The sequence below is a fragment of the Brachyhypopomus gauderio genome, chromosome 1 (genome assembly GCF_052324685.1).
Source record: "Brachyhypopomus gauderio isolate BG-103 chromosome 1, BGAUD_0.2, whole genome shotgun sequence".
Lineage (NCBI taxonomy): Eukaryota > Metazoa > Chordata > Actinopteri > Gymnotiformes > Hypopomidae > Brachyhypopomus > Brachyhypopomus gauderio.
This window is the reverse complement of record NC_135211.1, coordinates 45,569,585-45,582,154: the sequence shown is the minus strand read 5'-3', so window position 1 is coordinate 45,582,154 and position 12,570 is coordinate 45,569,585. Positions and strand designations below refer to the sequence as shown.

Below are 12,570 nucleotides of genomic sequence, written 5' to 3'. Positions count from 1 at the left end.
GGTATGATAACCGTGCATTTTAATACCGTGGTATACCGTGAAACCGGTTACCGCTGCAACCCTAGTCCGAACACGGAGGGGAAGGGTGGAGTGAGAGATACAGTGAGAAAAAAGAAATGAAGACTGCGTGAGAGCGAAAGAAAGAGAGAAAAAAAGAGGAAAAGAAATAGAGACAAAGAGTGAGAGAGAGATAAGAAGGGAGAGAGGGATGTCTCTGACACCCACATGTCTGGCACTGCATAGTCAATCTGCCGTCTTATATAAGTCGCAATAAACACCTCAGGCATGTGTGTGTGTGTGTGTGTGTACACTGGCAATACAGACAGCTGCATTGTTCCTCTCTGATGTTAAATCTAAGGGTTTTACTTATTTTCTAAATAGCCTGTGCATATATATGTGTGTGTGTGTGTGTGTGTGTGTGTGTGTGTGTGTGTGTGTGTGTGTGTGTGTGTGTGTGTGTGTGTGTGTGTGTGTGAAGAACAGAGATCTGCAGTGAAACCCATTTCCAAAGCTAGAACCATCAAAGGTCCCCCATCCTTTACTCCAGAAAGCAGCCAGTAAACCCTATAAGTTCTGGGTAGCCATTTTTCAGAGAGCGTCTGTTGAAGGGAGCACTCGGTGGAGACCAATAGATATGCATTAAAGTGAGGAGGACCAATCACAGCCAGAGTGTAATGCAAGCGAGAGGGGAGGGGGGGGGTCCACCTAAGGGGATTGGGACAGGCAGACACCATCTCCTTTATAAATGACACTCAGCACAGGGCACATATCCATCCTGGGACTGTATGGGAGCTGACAAACCGTGGAGAGAGAGGTGGGCATATTTTGGGAGAAATCTTGCATGGTGTTGCAAAAATAAAGTGATTCACAACGATGTCGAGTTTAATAGAAGAGGGCCTGATTTATTACTTAACAAAAGGAGCAGAGTGGATTACTGACACAAGATTTTTTTTTTTCGCAAGGGGGGACAAAATGTATTCCTCATACCTTCCTGCGTGGCTCTATCTCATAGTGTAGTTGACTCTGTCGGTGTACCTAATACCCCAGCTCTGTGTAAAGTGGAGGGGCAAATATAAGAATCCCCATGCCCCTGTCAGAAAATAAAGCCTGTTTGAGTTATTTGGCCATATGTAGCAATTCATTTGTGGAACAGATTCCTCTAAGTGCTGAAATCGTTCTGCTGGAATCTCGGCCCACGTGGACAGGATAGCTTTTTCGCAGTTGCTGCAAATTAGATGGCAGTACTGACATGCCCTGAACAGAATACTATAACTCATCGCAGAGATGCTCTGTAGGATTACGATCTGGAGACTGAAGGCCAGGGAAGGAATGAGAACTCACTGTCATGTTCCTGGAACCCATCCACAACTATACTAAGGGATGGACTTGGTTGGCTTATGTGAGCCCTACTGTTCAAACACCCATCCACAGGTATCAGAGGATCCAGGGTGAACCAAGAACACATCCCTCCCCAGCCTGAACTGTTGACACCTGACAGGACTCGTGGATTCATGCTGCTTGTGTCAAATTCTGACCCTCCTGTCAGCATGGTGCAAACAAAATCTGGATTCTCCTGACCAGGTGATGTTTCTCCACAGATCAGTGATCCAGGTGTTGAAGTCTTGACCTTCTCTTTCCCTTAGACAGCAACGACCCTCGAACTGGGCACCTGCTGTTGTAGCCCATCTGTGCTAAGGAACGAGTATACTCTCAACACATTCTCAGTATACTCTCAACACATTCTCAGCATACTCAACACACTGAGCATACTCAACACACTGAGCATACTCTCAACACATTCTCAGTAAACTCTCAACACATTCTCAGTATATATTCGACACATTCTCATTATATTCTCGACACATTCTCATTATATTCTCGACACATTCTCATTATATTCTCGACACATTCTCAGTATATTCTCGACATTTTCCATATACCCTCAACAAATTCTCAGTATTATCTCAACACTGTCTCACCTGGTTGGCAACCCGTCCCAGTTGGTCTAGCACAGATGAGCATACCTCATGTGACGATCAGATTTTCCCACTCGAATGTGGATTCACACTGAAACTGATCCACAGTTCCAGTCATTGCTCACCTGAATTTATGCTACACTCTGGGATCATGTGTCTAATTTTCCTACAGCGAGGCTCTAATTGTGAAAGGGAAAGTGTCTCTAAGAAAGTGGCCATTTAGTGTGTGTGTGTGTGTATGTGTGAATGCACATGTGTGTGTGTGTGTGTGTGTGTTCACAGCCTGGGCCCCTCTTCATTACCTGCTGGGTTAATCTGCCTGTTTTAGTAAGTGAGTTCAGAGGGCTCTTATCCAGGCAAGTCGGGCATGTGGGCTGGACATGTTGGCCAAAGTGCGGTCACCCGCCTCTCTGCTGCCGGGCCTGTCGCTCTGTCTCTCGAGCAGCGTGGAGCGTGGCCTTTCACGCCTCCTCCGCAGGCCAGCCAGAGATGAAAGCAGAAGAGAGGAGCGGAGGTTTGCAAGCGTCTCGCTCCGAGAGCCCGCTAGGCGTGCGTGGTGACGCCTTTACAATAAACAGCAACATCTGTCGTCGTACGCATGCAGGGAGTTCGGCAAGTCACTGCCTCTCAGCCAAGACACTGCCTCTCAAGCAGGAGAGTGCCTCTCAGGCAAGACACTGCCTCTCAAACAGGAGAGTGCCTCTCAGCCAAGACACTGCCTCTCAGGCAAGACACTGCCTCTCAAACAGGAGAGTGCCTCTCAGGCAAGACACTGCCTCTCAAACAGGAGAGTGCCTCTCAGGCAAGACACTGCCTCTCAGGCACCTGTCAGCCAAGTGGGAATGAGCTCTGCCTAATTACACTTCCAGGGACAACAATCTCTCCCTTCCTCTTTTTCTCTCTCTTTCTCTCTTCTTCTGTCACTCTTTCTCCCTCTCCTTCACTCCCCCTCCCTGCAGCTCACACAGACACAGAAAGGCAGATTCAGGAACTCTAAACCAATTAAGCTTTTCCACAGATGTGGGCAGCACCATGACATGAGAGCTGGCAGGTCATCACTGCTTTTTTTTTTCCTTTCAGAAAACTCAAATGTAATTTGGCCTACTAATAAACCAACTCTTACAGAGCATCAAGGGAGGCTGTAAGCAGTTTATCTTTCGGTTACTACAAAGACTCATTTCCACAATTTATATAGAAAAGCTTTTATGTCAAGGGGGTTTGCACACATAAAGATAAGACCAACAGAATGAATGAAAGGCACGCAGTCATTTTGTCACGCTGAATTTCACAACACACAAAACAACTGTCCACCGCATGATATCATTAATGCTGTACTGAGCATAAAGTTTTCATTGCCCATAAAACACAAACTGCCAGCCGCTTTAATGACTCAGAGCTATGGTATGGATACTAGGAGATTGGGCTCTGTGGCGCATGACAGTCTGCACAGCACACAGCTGCCCCGGTGTCTCTGCAGAGAGCGTGGGCCTCTTATGATGGCCACTCATATGCCCTCGATTCAACACCCTCCTCCGCCCTTCACCAGGAGGAGAAGAGCGTTCAGGCCTGACACGATGCCCGGAGTCGGGCCCACCCAATCTCGGTCTCGTGGAACACTCCGGAACGCCTCCCGGAACTAGTGCAACCTTCCACCCTCTGCCAAAACCCAAACCAAGCTCACCTCTCTCGCAGGACTGGCCCAGGAAGCCGGTGGCGGAGCAGTCGCAGACGTAGCGGTTCCAGCCCTCCCGGCAGACGCCGGCGTTCATGCAGGGGTTGCTCAGGCACTGCTTAGGGGCCTCCCTGGAGCAGGAGGGCTTCACGCCGGCCGCCTTCTGGGCCTCCGCCATGCGCCGTGCGTCCTTGCTCTGGCCGTCGACGAACAGGTCGCGCACGCAGCCCACGAAGCCGTAGTTCAGCAGGGCCGTCCACACCTCGGTGGGGAACACCAGGCCCGCCTTGTTCTCCGGAAGGCCCCCCAGGTACAGGTTGTCGTCCAGGTCCAAGATCTCGCTCTCTCCCGGGGTTTGGTAGGGTGTGCGGATGGTGTTCACGGAAATGGTACCTGGTGAGCGGAAAGGCAGAGGAGATTTGGTGACAGCCGTACAACAAAACCACGCCCATCGTAACCGTCGATACAAACGGAGGAAAAATGAAGGGGACTAAATGCTCCTGTAATTGCTGCCACTACTTTGGCAGTCTCTAAAAATAAAAGCAGTCAGTCGAAGAGTCGATGTGGCGAAAATATGTTTAATTAGTGTTTCGAATCAATACGACGTCACTGTGCGTATCGACCCAACACTGCAGCGTGCATCGCGTGGTTTGCCTAATCATGTATGAGCTTTCGGTATCGGACCGCGATGGGGTTGGGGGGGGGGATTGTACAATTCGCCGCCGTGCGCAGACGTGCCTCTGCTTTCCCGCCACTTCGCTGGCCGCGCTGGTAAAACGCCCAAGAAGAGAGACGACCATCAACCCACTCCAGCAAGGCTGACGTCTGATTAGAGCAACCCTCCGTCTTTCAGGATCAAAGCCAGTCCCTCTTTTAGAGCCCATGTATCTTTATTGATTTATTTGTTAAACTTTTTTATGAGGTTTCTTCTTAAAGTTACAACCTTTTTCTTTTCTTTTTTTTTTTTACAAGGAAGTCCTGGCGAGCGAAAAGGCGGACAGTTCTGACACATAAACGCGACATCGAGACCCGAGACAAATCGTGCAACACATAAGACACATGAGCGGCAGACACCGGCGATGCATCACAACACGTCAGGGTCAGGCTGGGGCCCGGTGACGCCTTTGCTTGGGGATGCCTTTGATCTTCATATACTAGCCATTGTGGATCTTTAATTAATGCCATGTGCTGCTGCCACACCCCACTGCCAGCAATCTATACACAGAGCAGCTGGTCTCAGTGTTCTGCACCAACCAGGGGAGAGAGACACGCATCACTCTCTACTGCCCTCTCTCTCTCTCTCTCTCTCTCTCTCTCTCATAGCTACTCGTAAAGATCCACTCAGCGACAAGTGCTTCCGAATATATTTTAATCTGTCCCCAAGGAGTTGGCGTCTGCACTTCAAACAGCTAAACAGCAAAACCTTGCGTTCTTTGTACTTTCAAACCAACGGCCGGATGTAGTCGACCAACAAGACGCGGTGGGGAATAAGAGAAGCAGATTGAGCAGTTTGCATTTTCTACGATTTGCATAATTTTATATGCATTACATGCATTAACAAGCCTTAGCTGTCCCACATTAGTATCTAATGAACACGCCATTTAAACAGTGGATGGCATAAAATGCAGTTAAGTCACAGTCCTTAAGTAACTGAACAGGAAAGCCGTTTGTTTTCAGTTCTATGTTCCATGGCGCTGGATCATTAATAAAACGATAGCTACGCGGATCACGAAGTGCAGAATGTCCATTTAATTTTGTGGATATTCGGATCTATATTAGGAAACCCCACTGGTACTTTTGGGGTCAGCATCTGCCTAAAACCAGAGACCATTAAGACATTATTTTGCCTTCAGTACAAGAAACACAGCAGGACAGGAGTCTGAACTAACACACCAGAGGAGAGCTCAACAGTCACATCACGAGTACAGTCACGACATTTGGCAGACGCTCGCATCCAGAGCTAATTACATATTTATCAGTATGACAGTACATGCACTCCCTGGGATTTGAACCCATGATCTCAGTGTTACCAGCCCCATGCTTTACCAGGTGAGCTACAGCAGCTGCAAAGGAACCCACTGAAAATCGGCCGTTGGACTGGGCTATCCTACGGCGTGAACGACCCTCGCCCAGAGGAGGATATGCTGGGTGTGGGGATGGAAGAACCTCCACAAGAGGATGAAAGCAAACTGCCGTACCACTTGTGACCCTTCATGCATTAGTGAGGGTATGTTTTTCCCAATTACTCAGACTTCTGTACTTGCTACTGTTAGTCTGTCAGTCCCTAGACTAATTTGCATCTGCTTAATTTTTTTTATTATTATAATAAGATAATGGTGCAGTGTGACAGGACCGAGGCAGTTTCCAGCAGACAGCGACCAAGAGTCGGTCGACACGCTCCGACTGGCGGTGACCCAGGCGGAAGGGCAGGCACAGCTGTCAGCCTGGCACAGGCTCCGCCTCCTGGCAAACGCAGCAGGGGCCCACGGCCACACGCGCCCCCCACATAGTAGGCTAATGAGTCCCACTTCATCAAGCTCATTACCACGGAAGGTTCCAGCGTGTCGGCCCCAGGTCTCAGGACTTAGTCAAAGTGGAGGTTGCAGATTTGGGCTCCCACAGAAAAGCCTCTTCTGGCCTTTCACATGCCTTTGACACAAATGTGGAAGAGAACAATTGGCTATTGCAGGGCGGGTTCGGAAACCAGCTAGGAGCAAATATTTACAGGAAATAATGAAGTCGAATCCAGTATGGTTGTAGAAAAGCAGATGAAATCCAGAATACTAACACTCATGGAAAACATGATGAATATTTTAAGGTTATAGGCAAATGGTTTAATAATGGTTTAAAAAATTGTTTAATGGTTTAAAAATGCTCAAATAATGAGAAATTGTGAGCAAAAATGAGGTGAGCTGGAGGCAAATGCACTTTAGGAGAAGCCTTCTGCACACACAGCTGTGTGGTTTTCAGCATGCAAACTTTCAGAAGCAATGTGAGCCAATCAACAAACCATGTTAAAAGTTTGTGGTTGTTTCTTGACACAGCCCCACCGTTTGAAAGCAGGGTTTTCAATTTCTGATAGCAACTCGACTTTCTTTTGTTTTACTATGTTAAGAGATGACGAGATAATGCATTTTGAAGGACATTTAATTAACAGCTGTCGCAGAACGGGATCACATGTCCAATAAATAAAAATTTATCAATTATGTCAAATTAGGAATGAAACATATTCAGTGCTGCTTGAGTAGTTAAGATTTTTTAATCATCACCAGTGTTTGTATATGACATGTCAGGTTTATGTTCATCAATTCCATTTACTTGTTTTGAGGGAAATGTGTGAGTTGCCAGCAGACTACATGAAACATGGAATCAGAGCATGTGCAAAAGTAAACCACAGCTGCGTTAGTAACGTCAATTATGTAAGATTCAGATGAAACACATGGGAGTGCTCAAATAATAATTTAGGCAGACCAATCAAATAAGATCTTTGGTAAAGATTTGAGCCACGCTGATTAAAATGGAGAGGAAACCAACCAAACCACTGTCCAGTATAATAATAATTCAGGAAAAGGCCGAGCCACACATCACCTCCAGAGAGTTGCAGACCTCTCTGGCAGCATCTGGGATAAATGTACATGCATCTACAATCATGTGAAAAATCAATAGACATGGCATTGATGGGAGAGTTTCTAGAAGGAAGCCTCTGCCCTCAAGAAAGACCAAAGTTGCCTGTTTTAACTTTGCCAGAGAGCACTCGGACAAACCAGAGGCTTTCTGGAAGTCCATTCTCTGGACAGATGAGCCCAAAATTGAATTATTGAATCATCTGTCCAGAGAGCGCTCGGACAAACCAGAGGCTTTCTGGAAGTCCGTTCTCTGCACAGATGAGTACAAAATTGAATTATTGAATTATGACGTTTGGTTGAAGTAATGGTTACAAAAGAAGGTGCGACTAGCTACTAAGAAAGAGTTCACATACTTTAGCATTTGGTCGATTCTCAGTTTTTTGGGAGACAAATACCTTTCGTTGAAAAATTATTGTAAATAATGAAAATATATATATATTTTTTACATGTTCCTTATTTGTAAGGTATGTTTAATAAAATCAGATTTAGATGTTTTTTCCCTGTTTCATTTCTCCACATGGCTGCCCGCCTGCTTGAGGAATAATGAGATGAGGAGACCAGCGATCCATCCTGGGCCAGCCACCTCCTGCCTAACCGGATGCCTACACCATGATGGACATTATTACATATTTTTCCTTTTCTTTCTCTTCTTTCTGTCTAAATTGTTGTTGTTGTCATGGTGACCGGTGTCGGCCAGAGGAGGATGGGTTCCCCCCCTGAGTCTTGGTTCCTCTCAAGGTTTCTTCCTCATGCAAAAAACTAGGGAGTTTTTCCTTGCCACTGTCGCCTTTGGCTTGCTCACTGGGGGCTAGGACTCGGCACTTGTAAAGCTGCTTTGTGACAACAACTGTTGTAAAAAGCGCTATATATATAAAATTTGATTGATTGATTGATGTTAATTTCATAACATAAAAAAAATGTTTTTAGAAAACAATGACCATGGTGGTTCACAAACTTTCAAGTTACACTCTGTGTGGGCATCAAAATAGCTTCTGTATACTCTAAAGCAGGGGTACTCAACTAAATTTGTCCGCGGTCCAATTTTGGCAGATACCTGTGACCTGAGGTCCGGTGCGGCGGGGGTGGCGAACGTAAGTTGTTGAGCGGGGGTGGCGAACGTAACACTCGTGACTGAGTGTTTTTCCAATAGCCCTGAAATAAATGCTCCGTTTTTTTTTTTGGTCCGTATCCAGTTAATGAGGAATGAGATTGGGTCCGGACAGGACTGCGTTCGGGTCCGGATCCGGACCGTGGTCCGCCAGTTGAGTACCCCTGCTCTAAAGTATAGGTCAGAATTCTGTATATTTCCTTTCCAGTAATCATCATCTATACCTTCCATATGCATCAGGAATATTTAATTTCAATGTTTTCATTCCAATATGAATTACTACTTTACTTACTTACTAAATATAGCACAGCATCAGAGACACATCAACTTGTCATGGGTGTAAAAAGCTAAGTAAATGAATGTTGTTGTTTTTTAAATTATCACCCATGGAGTCTATTTGAATTTGGTCCAGAAGTCTTGCTTTAGCTCATAGGTCATTAACAAAGCGAAAACCAAAAGTCCTCTTTGAAAATTCTTGAACCATCAGGCCTTGGGGGAGGGAACCAACATGGCGAAGCAAACGGTCGTCCTGAATGTGTGGTTTAAAGGACGAGAGTAAACAAAAGAGGAACGGAGAGTGTTTCTCTCGCATCTCCTTAGCATTCGTGTTGTGGTTGTTCTCTTCCGCACCCACCTACGCTGATATATAGGCACTGTCGACGTTTGAACGGCAGACTCCTTGAGATCTCGCCTCAGCTCCCAACTCTCTTGCTAGTCTTCCGGAGGGAAATTGTGTAATCAAAGTTGAGTTATGTTTTTTTGAAGCCATAAAGCCCAATAGCTCCCCTCGAGGGCCTGAATGATGCGCCATTGGGGGTGACGTGGAAAACCCAAACGATTGATTCACCCGAGGCTGGGGAGAATTACTTACAGGCAGAGGGGAGAATTCAGTCAATAACACTGTTGGAAAAACAATGTCAGAGCCGGTGTTGAAGAATGATGGCCGACAATGGCGAAAGAGACAGATAAAGGAGATTTTCAAACAAAGGATTAATGACAAAAGCAGGATATACAAATGGGAAAAAAGAGAAAGAAAGAGAGAGAGAGAGAGAGAGAGAGAGAGCACGCAACAAATGACAAAGCTGATATAACAAAACGCTGAATAAATGCGGCTTTCTGGCGACAAAGGCACAGCAGACATGTTCCCCTCGTTCGATCCATCTGAAACGCTCTCATTGGTGCATGCAGGCCTGACCTTTTGCCTCTGTATAATGTTGACTTTCATCTCTTCCTGCCTGGCATCTTCGCTGTCCTGAGCCTGGAGTTCCGAGGCGTATTCAGAGGGGATTATGGAAATCCAGTTAAGTTGGGGCCTGACACGGGAGCGCGTGTGGGTTATGAGCTAGCAGAAGCCTCCGTGGAAGCCGTCGGCCACGCTCCCTTAGTTAAAATCGACGGCGAGAGACTCTAGGAGTAGCAAATCTAATCGAGCATGTCTAAAACACAATGCCAGACGCTACTAACTCCTTTCACAATGCACCCGTTGGGCCGCATTCCCCTGTCAGTAAATTCGTTCTCCAGAGTGGCTCTTCTGTCAAATTCACCAGCCCTACGTGAAACGGGTCACATCCGTTTGTATCTGTGTGAGTGCCACTTGGCTCTTAACGTCATGCATTCCTGACTTTTCCTGCGGCAGGTAGCGGAGCGTCGTTATTGGAGAACATGTGCCAGTCGCGGTGTGGGCATGTGTGATAATGACGTGGTTTGAGCTGAGCTCCCACCACTTTGGGGACACTGGCGGCTGGGTGAGCTATCGAAGGAAAGACACCTGGAATTGTCTGGGCCATCACAGAGTTTAACTGGAGCTGAGGGTGATGAAAACCGCCCAGAAACACAAAATGCATAATTAATATGGAAACTTCCAAAACAATGATGAACCAAAGTGTGCAGATTTGCTGTTTCCATTTAATAAGTGGGACCTGCTGTGTTAGTTCTAGGTAAACTCCCCATACGTCTATAGACCACTCCCCGCTGGATAATCACACATGGCCCAGAGGAGAACGGCCCACAGCTGGAATCTTCTACTGCTCCTTCAGGGGAAAGCGTGCACAGCATTCATTAATAAAGCATCTGAGACTGGGCTTGCAATGCCCACTGCACCACTCCCGACAGGACTCTCCCACCCCTGGGATGGGTGATTTAAATGTTACTTCCAATGCAATGCATTATTAAGCAAGAGTCAGAGGTCCCAAGACAAATGGCAGTGTGTGTTGTTTTTTGTTGTGTTTTTTTTTTTTTTTAACACCATCCCTGCCACAATAGCTAGCAGGCATAGATGAGCACAGATCTGACGTTTACACGGTTTCCCTGTCTGTGTTTTTCTACATAAATCTTTTCTTTGGGACAATGCTGAGCGCCGCTCAGAGTTTATCAGACAAAACTGTGCCATCAACATCAGAGATTTGATAAAGCGTGATAAATGAACCTGTTTATGTGGAAGGATGACGGGAAATGAAAACGACAAACACCCTGATTGTCCCTGGCTGGCACAGACTGCTGGAGGCTTGGATGCATTGCAAGGCTAAGGCATAAAACATAATACGACTCTGTTTAATGGACTCGTTATTGAATTGCTTCTGTACTGGTGCAGATGACTCAATGTTTGGCGGGGGGGGGGCTTCTGGCCCAGTGGGTGTTTCCACAACCCTGCTCCCATCTCCTGAGTTAGCTAGGACCAGCGTGGGCTACACAACACACCCAGGTCACCGGTCTGAGGCGGGAGAAAAACAGGCATCAATTGCATTATCCTGCATCTCAGGCAAAGCACAGTGCACCAACAGACATGCTCCTTGGAGAGACGGGCTCGGGTTTCCATAGCAACACAGGCCGAGCGGAGCAGAGAGAGTGAGAGACGGAGAGAGGGAAGGAAAGAAGTCAAACAAAATGGAAGAGATGTGGAACGAGATAAAAGAATTCGTAAAGCAAGGAAGGAAAACACAAAACGGATTTAGGGTGGGATGGGACCACTGGAGATGATCAGAATCCAGAAGATTTTGCTTCGGTAATGTGATACTTGGAGAACTGTGATCACCAAAGTACCTTCCTCATGACAGACCAAAATAGAATTGATTCATTATTAATGTGAAATAGAATCTATTAATCTTTAATACCATTTCACATAGCTCTTCATGGCAAGACAGTGTTAGATGCAGCCGGATGGCATTACGCTCCAGTGGATGAGGGGGATGGAACTGTGTCAGCCAGGGTTTGGCCTGGGATTATATTCCATTGAGGGTGGGATTTGGGTTCACCCAGTGTGAGGTGACATGTTCCAGTGAGAATACTGACTGGGATTGTAATTCAGTCAATGTTGAAATGGTATTATGCTTTAGCAAGAGTGATTGGGATTAATGGATTTTAAGAACATGTACATGCACCATGAAATTAGATTAAGGCCAATACTCAGATTATGACAAGAGTCCTATTAAGAAGTTGATATTCAACAGCTTTCTTCATACCTGTCTGGTTTGCATGTTAAACGTTGCATATTGAATGGTTAGGCAGTGAAGAGCACCCGGGCCCTCTCAAGGCCAAATTTAGCAGTCTGTTTTGAGTCATTCTCCAAAACATTTCTTCTGAAAACACTGAAAACAGTTCGACCGTCTATAAACACTGCACCCTCTTCACAGACAGAAGGGCCTCAGAGAATAACGAGGCCAAAAATATGATGCAACATGTATTTTTATTTGGTGTAACTTCAATCCACCAGGAAGATTTTGTGTGTTTTACTTATGTACTTGTGTTTTAACACATGGGTTAGACATGTTTAACAATGTGCCTCAGAGTGTTTGGTGACATTAACAATGTGCCTCAAAGTGTTTGGTGATCTTAACAATGTGCCTCAGAGTGTTTGGTGACATTAACAATGTGCCTCAGAGTGTTTGGTGACATTAACAATGTGCCTCAGAGTGTTTGGTGACATTAACAATGTGCCTCAAAGTGTTTGGTGATCTTAACAATGTGCTTCAGAGTGTTTGGTGACATTAACAATGTGCCTCAGAGTGTTTGGTGACATTAACAATGTGCCTCAAAGTGTTTGATGATCTTAACAATGTGCCTCAGAGTGTTTGGTGACATTAACAATGTGCCTCAGAGTGTTTGGTGATCTTAATAATGTGCCTCAGAGTGTTTGGTGACATTAATAATGTGCCTCAAAGTGTTTGGTGATCTTAACAATGTGCCTCAAAG

The 12,570-nt window shown here is 46.0% G+C and overlaps 1 protein-coding gene across 20 annotated transcripts in view; it reads right to left on the bottom strand.

Annotated features, from left to right (window-relative positions):
- Window positions 1-12,570, bottom strand: part of LOC143522031 (neurexin-1a-like) — a 245,417-nt gene that overhangs the window by 150,474 nt on the left and 82,373 nt on the right. For all 20 annotated transcript variants that reach the window (XM_077015672.1, XM_077015699.1, XM_077015724.1 and 17 more), the window contains one exon: window positions 3,658-4,041. In XM_077015672.1, the coding sequence (XP_076871787.1) occupies window positions 3,658-4,041 (384 nt within the window). The remainder of the gene's footprint in view (window positions 1-3,657; window positions 4,042-12,570) is intronic.